Source organism: Egretta garzetta, unplaced genomic scaffold (genome assembly GCF_000687185.1).
Source record: "Egretta garzetta isolate BGI_Z169 unplaced genomic scaffold, ASM68718v1 scaffold568, whole genome shotgun sequence".
Taxonomy (NCBI): Eukaryota; Metazoa; Chordata; class Aves; order Pelecaniformes; family Ardeidae; genus Egretta; species Egretta garzetta.
Window position 1 is genome coordinate 88331 of NW_009260625.1, and position 7924 is coordinate 96254.

General features: G+C 39.1%; 1 protein-coding gene across 1 annotated transcript in view; it reads left to right on the top strand.

The window, feature by feature from the left end:
* ZNF326 (zinc finger protein 326) overlaps window positions 1–7465 on the top strand; it is a 28950-nt gene extending 21485 nt beyond the window's left edge. Inside the window, exon 12 of the mRNA XM_035900918.1 lies at window positions 6745–7465. Coding sequence (XP_035756811.1) covers window positions 6745–6909 — 165 coding nt within the window. The 3' untranslated portion in view covers window positions 6910–7465. The remainder of the gene's footprint in view (window positions 1–6744) is intronic.
* The last annotated feature ends 459 nt before the right edge of the window (window positions 7466–7924 follow it).

The window sequence follows — 7924 nt, forward strand, 5'->3', positions numbered from 1 at the left end:
GCAATTCTTAATTAGACGCTCTTACAAAAAAAAACTAAATCAAGCTTTAGGAAAGCATCAGCAAGCAGTGTCTTTAACTCTGTAGGTAATACTAACTGTAGAGCACAAAACACTTAACAAATGAGTCAATCTTTACATTTAGAAGCAAAAGCTCCAGCATGTGGCTTTGTACTGAAGTACAGTGCACACACTACTCAGCTGCTTTTATTCCACAGAGTTGCTAGGATTCGTGGCAGCATACAAAAAATGAAATCTGACAACAGTAGTTGGCATGACCAGAGAATTTAAAAGGCATGGTAGCCTATGTTGCAGATACATGGCCTGAGAAACAGGGTTTTTTTCTTCTGGGCCAGCAAAGTGACTTTTTATGTAGTACTGTTGTTGGCTATTTCTGGTAGTTACTTCTAATTGGTTTATAATTTTGCCCGTGCCTAAACAATAGACTCAGACAAAGCCATATCATGTTGCAGAAATACGACAAGGTATGAGCCAATACAGAAGTTAATTGTGATTTTGAAATGTCAAATTAGTCATGTCCTGCAAAATTATATGTGGTTGGGTGTGTGAATCAGTTTCAGACAACTATTCTATGTCTATTAAGAAAAAGGTAGTGAATGACCAGATACTACAGCCTAGAATATCTGCCTGTATTTCCAGCCATCTCTTCTGGTGCTCCTTATGGCCTGGTATGTGTGTGCGTTGTCCCGTACAGGCCCCTAGTGGGAAACTGGTAAAAGGGGGAATGGAAATTTGCCATTCACCAGTTGGAAAACTCAGAAAGATAAAATTTGCAAGATTGTCTCCATGACAAGACCACTGATGCTTTCAGAATGCCTAGCACTGGTATTTCCCGGCGTGGATTGAACTTAATACGCTTTCAGCAACACCTGCTCAGTGAGATGTATCTGGCTTCTGGTTATGCAAATCCCAATGCATAATCAATTGCGGACTGAAGGAGTCTAAGTTTCATTATATAGCATGTGATGAATCGGAGTACACAATGCATGCGCTTGGTGCCTGCAGTCTTCAGGAGACTGGGAAATTCTTGTTACAGCAAAAAAATAATTTGCTCTGAGATGAAGGGCAAACTGGCTCGGGGAACGACCCCTCCCCACACCCCCAAAACAACCCCAAAAAAAAATGAAACCCCAAACAAACAAAAAAAACCCAAAACACCCAAACCCAGCATTGTTTTGGAAAGTGTTGTCTGTCCAGCATATGCAGCACGGAAGGATGAAATTCAGAGCGGGAGAGACCTGTGAGGCTGTTGCATAGATTTGTACCAATTCTCAAAGGCAGGTCATCAACATCACAAATGCCTTTGACAGAAGGAGAGCAGGAGAGCAGGTCATCAGGTCATCAACTCCTGATTATGCATCCCTATTGATACAGTTTGACATGAGCAAAAAAGATAAAATTTTTTTTTTTCTTTCTTTTCTGTTATGCTACTGGATTTCTCTGCGTATTAGGAAGCTTGTTCTTTTAATGTGTGGCCTAGAAGAGGTACATATCCCAAATACAGTTGAATTAGGAAAGTGTTCTGTCAAGGCCAGTACTGCCTTCTAGAACCACCCCCTGCTGAGAGTAGTCATCCACCTCTTTACCACAACCAGTATTAGGGGCTCACCTTCCCCTTTTGTGGTTTTGTGTGAAAAATTCTGGTTAAGCCATTTTGATTGCCCCATGGAGCTACTGAGTGACTGTGTGGAGGACAACAATTTAATGTAATTTGGGTCAATTGGCTGGCTGACACCTGGCAGCAGGTGATCAGTTTTGAAGGATACTTGCTGCATGTTGCATTGTATAAGACTTTTCAAGGTTGAAGGCTCTGGCTAATGTTTGAAAATGAGGGAGTGGATCATGACTTCTGGTCAGGAGTAAGCTAAACTGACAAGCAATTAACAACTGCTGTTTTACTTGGGACACTATGGATTTGATGGGTGGACTGTTTGGGGGATAAGGAATTGGTTGGATGGTCGCATCCAGAGGGTGGTGGTCAACAGCATGATGTCTGGATGGAGACTGGTGACGAGTGGTGTCCCTCAAGGGTCCATACTGGGACCAGTGCTGTTTAATATATTCATCAATGACATAGGCAGCAAGATCAAGTGCGCCCTCAGCAAGTTTGCAGATGACATCAAGCTGAGTGGTGCAGTTGACATGCCAGAAGGACAGGATGTCATCCAAAGAGACCTGGACAAGCTGGAGAGGTGGGCCTGTGTGAACCTCATGAGGTTCAACAAGGCCAAGTGCAAGGTCCTGCACCTGGGTCAGGTTAAATCGCCCCTGGTAATTTTCCCTGAGTCAAGCTATTTTTTAACTTTTAATTTTTTTTAACATGGTAAAGGTGCCTGTGGTTTTCACTGAAGGATGGAAGGATCTATATGAAGTTAGCCTCATGTGTTGTGTGTGGGTCTTTTGTTTCTTTCAAGCCATTTGCAATTAATGTCCCAGCTCTATGGAAGACAGTTTCAGTAAATTAGATGATGTGGCTTTAGAAGAGCTCCTGGTGTTTTAGAAAGGCTCTGATCTTTGTTATGCTTCTGGTCAGTGACTAGAATTATGAATGGAAAGGAAAAAAACAAAGGTCCAGATAGGGCTTGACAGCTGATGATGAGAGCAACAGGAATCATAATGGTGGAGAACAGCGTTTCTTAAAGGTGGCCTTCTTAATTTACAAATGCAGCTTCCTTGGATCTCTGAGGGGAGACCTTATCGCACCCTACAACTGCCTGAAAGGAGGCTGTAGTGAGGTGGGGGTCGGCCTCTTCTCCCTGGTAACGGACAATAGGATGAGGGGGAAAGGTTTGAAGCTGCGCCAGGGCAGGTTTAGGCTAGACATCAGGAAAAATTTCTTCACCGAAAGGGTTGTCAGGCTCTGGAATGGGCTGCCCAGGGAGGTGGTTGAGTCCCCATCACTGGAGGTATTTAAAAGAAGGATAGATGAGGTGCTTAGGGCCAGGGTTTAGTGGTGGGATGGCAGGGTTAGGTTAAAGGTTGACTTGATGATCTCAAAGGTCTTTTCTGACCAAAGCGATTCTATGATTCTATGATCTGTTCGTATTAAAATAACTCTGTCATGTGTACAGTTCTTCCAGTCTTCTGCTGGACCCCACTGTTAGGGCTATCATTTTCTGTGTTGTGTCTTCTGTCACGAAGTGCTGCTTCTGTTCCCTGCGCTGCTGCTGCTTTGAAGCTGGTGTCTGCATTGTTGGAAATTTCTCCATTCAGTTTCCAGACAACTACTGCATCAGAACTGAGGTTTCAAGTTGTCAAAACTTGCGTCTGATCTTCATGGACTGAATGGTGCTGGTGACCACCTTTTACACTATCTTGTTCCATGATTTTTTTCAATTCCTGTATTTGAAAATCCAATTCAGTGCTTAAATTAACAGCATATTTTTTGTATCCTGTCCTTTGCATGCAAGAAAGCTTTCCTCTTAGTCTTGTTTGATATCTTCATCATAAATATTTTAATCAAAGGCCCTTAAAAGGATTTTTTTCTTACCTTGGCCATTCTTTTTAAGAGCCCTGTCCCCAGTATTGGTCTTCTGTGGTACCCTTTTATGCTTCCAGTGTACTCTCTGTATGCTTTTTTCCCAAGTTCTTTGTTTCTCCTTATTCTATATCCATATTTTAGAGAAGGGGGGAAGAGGGAAATCCACCACAACCCACCTGCAGGCCACTCTGAAACAATCATCTTAAAGTTTTATCAACCTGTAGCATGTCCCTTTATAAGAAGGAGGAAAAAAGATAATCTATAATAAGGAGGAAAAAAAGACGATCTTGTTTCTCAGGGAAAAAGTAATCACTTGATGAAGTCATGACTATCTCTAACTTTGGACCATTTAGAACTTCCTAGATAGAATGATGTCTGTGATTAAAAGCTGCTTGGATGTTGCTCAAGAGACGCATCATAGAGGTTGACATTTTATATATATATATATATCTCCCCCATATATTATACCCTGTGTATTAGTGAAGGCATACCATTCATGAAGTTTACCGGTTGGGCAGGCAGACTTTGCTATCTTTTTGGGTCAGGTTTGTGAGACCTGTTATAAATAGATATAGAAAGCGGTTTCTGGGGACATTTGAATCCCAAAGCTTTGGTTGTAAGTACCAGTTCACAGTCTTAAGCTTTCTCTGCAATTTAAATATTCTAGAGACAGGGAACCCAAAGAATGCATCTCTTGGGAATAAACTACTTATCTGCTTGTGTTTTTATGCTCTTTAGGCATCATCAAGTCTTTCTGCAGCAGTGCAGTGGTGTGCCTGTGTTCTTGTTTTCTGTTTTTTTGGTTTTTGTTTTGTTTTGTTTTAAAGCCATCTGGGAGGATGTGTGGCTGTCAAAATCAACTAACATCAAAATTGGCTCTGCATGCTGTGCTGGATGCCTCTGATGCTACATCACTGGAAAAGAGCGCAGTCGTTAGGATCTTCCCCTTGAGGGCAGTAACTTTTTCCTTAGTCTGAGAACTTGAAAAGTGCATTTTCCTCTGAAAAAGCAGTTGGGGAAAGCAACTTAATTTTTTTGTTGTTATTATTGTATAGAGATCTGTTCAGCCAGAAGTAGTTGTGCTGAATCCAGTTCTGCTGGGTTAGCCAGAAGCAATGTATTGTCTCCACAGGAATGAAGCGTAACAATTTTCTGTAGCTTGTCCCCAAGAGTCAGGGACAGTCACAAGTTGTCTGCAGGATTGTGGAAGTAGTCCTTTCAGAAGTGGATTCTTTAGCTAGAGTTCATCATTATGCCTAGCCTAGACATGAGAGGATTTTAATCTTTCCTTTTGTATCAGGCCTATAAAAGGGCTTCCGCTATCCTCGTGAGTCATTTACAGAGAAAGGCCACGTTTTGTTTTGCCAGGAAATGACACTCTCCAGTAGGCCACATGGAACTCTTAATATACCTTAATATAATAAATAAAGTGGAGTATTCCTAACTCAGTAACTAGCTTGTTTCTGTCTGCCTCTGGAAATCCTTGTTCCTGTACCCAAATGTGGTTGAAAATACTTGGCTGAACCCAAGGAAAATGGCACTTCAGGCTTTGCAGTCTTTCTCCTTTCTATCCAAAAAGGAAAGTAGATGAGTACAGTTTTGGGGAGTTGCACTAATCCTTGTTGAATTAAGGTTTGGATGCTCAGCCTTTTTATTTCACAATGCTTTCCATTGATGTTGGAATTTAATCGGCTTGGGTGCTTGCTTTTCCATGTGGTTTTTTTCATGAAATGGTTTACTGAGCTAATATTTTTGGTATTTCAATGTTGGACACTGTTACCTATTCGGTGAAATACTCCTGAGTGTTCTGTAGCCCCATGGTGCCTGACAGTAATAGCGGATCATCTAAAAGCAGCGTGAGTTTAAACTGAGGTGTAGGGTTTGCTTGTTTTCGTAGCGCTCATATAAGTTACGATACCAGCTTTCTATGTACTTGACCCTTACCAATGAGAATCTACTTCTAAAAAAGCCAAACTTAGTATCTTAAAGAAGTTTAAATACTACCTTATTCAAGGGGGTTTATATGTGGCAGGTATGTCTTTGGTTAGGCTACGAGTTGATTGGGCTCAACAGACACAACCATCTAAGTGTTGTAGGCTGGCCATCACAAAGTGCGTGCATAGAATTGTCCTGGGACTCAGAATAATATGGTCTCAAAGAATTCTGCTTTCTTTGGGTTATTCTTTAAATAAGATTTTGTGGGTTTTCTTGATTTTTTTAGAATAACAGTGAAGCCAAGTTTTTCTTCACTGGCATTTGGTAACTATTTTTATAGCTTTCTAATTTTTCAGTGATTTATAGGCTACCTAGAAGACCCTATCTGAAAAAAGTAGCTAAAGTAGAAATATTTATGTTTCTTTTTATAAGTAAGCAAAAAAAAAGGACAAGGAGCCTCGTATTCAATTTCTCTTTTGGATCATCTTTTAAATAATGTTCTTGAAATCCCAGTTCTTGTGTAGTTAGTGATTGGTGTCATATATTCAGATCAGACTTGCTCTGTCAGATGTTTGAACATAGAAGGAGCTTTAGCAAATAAACTCCTAATACTTCATGTTGTTACTCTTTATTGATTATTCATAGTTCTTAAATATATGGAACAAGTAAAAACTGAGATATGTCTTGTAGTGAACTATTTCATGAAATAGAGAAAATGTGAAACTAGAATGCCAACGTATTTAAAATGATATCTGAGAAATCTAGATCAGGAATGGAATGAATTTCAGGCTAGTCAACGTAATTAATTCTAGATTTCTTTTTCGTTTACTGAAGAGTTTGCCTTTTTGATAGAATTATTCAGAGTGAATAAAGACTGTAAATAAAGAAAAGCAGAATGAAGTTGTTCTGTTCAGATTTGGTTTTAATGCGAGAGAAAAAGAAAACAGCTGTAGTTCTTAACAAAAACATGTTTAAACTTAGCTATGTAATTTTAATTTACTGAATGTTGAAGTTAAACTGAAGTTTGTATATTTGTACTTTGTTTTTTTTTCTCGATGCCACTTCTACTTTCATTGAAACTGTTTATTGGGATCCCAGTTTCCAGTGTGCATAAAAATGAGGTGTTACTAATTTTAAATCCAATCTGGTTTGATTTTCTTGTGCACGCACACACCTCCTCCAACTATACTAGCTGTATAAAATACCACAGCATTTCTTAGTGGCTGCCCTTTTCATTCACTGAGATGATGAGTATTATTTTATTTTATGTTTGAAATATCAAAGTGTTTGTTTTCAATCTTCTGCTTCAGGGTGAAAATCCTTTTGAAGTTAATGATCAGGCTCAGGAGCAGCAGACGGAAGAAGAGGACAAAGCTGATGAGCCAGCTGAGGGTGAGGAGGAAGAAGAGGAAGAAGAGGAAGAAGAAACTGAAGAACAAACTGACTTCACTTTAGACCACACTGAAGATAACTAAGTGCAAGAAAATTAAAATATATTGGGGGGGGCAAAACAGCTTTTTATTTCTGCTCTAAAGTGTCTAAGACTTTTTAATAGTCTCAAATGAAGTTGTTGGAGATTCCCCACCATATGCATGCATTCCATTCCCTGGAGAACTTGTTTATATAATTCCTCTGTGTTTCCGATTTTGTTTAAAATGAAATTGACTATTTTAGTTGAGCTTTTTATAGCAAACTGACTGTTAAAGCTGATTAAAACATTGTGTTGTATATTTTTTTAAGCATCCTATTTTTTTGATGTGTGTATTGAAAGTTGGATATAATAATTTTGGTCTAATCAGTTGAAAAGAAAGGCGGGTCTGTGGGGTAAATATATTAAATGCTGTATGGCATAAGCTTATCATATTTACCTCCTAGTACAGAATGAGTAACTTCAAAAATTGTGCTGTTGAGTGTGGCTGTTTTGGGGACTGCATTGCACTCTGTATAATAGAGTATGTGTTATAATATGCCTTGTAGCTTTTTGTGATAAGATGTACCAGTTTGTAGCAATAAAACACTTAAGAAATGTTACTGTTTAAAGTGTCTATAGTTAAGTATTTCCCCAGGCTGACTACCAGCTTGGTTTCAAATCAAATCTTGATTGATATTATTGCAATTATTTAAAATTTCTAGTTGCATCTTGATGACTTGTTATTTATTGCTGATTTCTGATGTATTCAGACCTACCAGGTCAGATTAAGCACTTTCACCTTCATAGTGTGCCTAGGGGAAGCATGCTTTCGGTATATTTACATGCTCTGCACTGTTACCTATCTTAGAAATGATATACAAATACACTTGGCTTTTTCCACAGTTTCTTCTAATCTAGCTCTTTTATGAGAACTGGAAATGTCTGATTTAACTATTTCTACGTACAGCTGAGTAATTTGCATCATTTTTCCCTAAATGTGGTAACTTAACAGAAGTAACTGTACAGTCTCTTGTGGTATTGTGGGGAATTTTTTTCCAAATCTCATCATATATGTAACT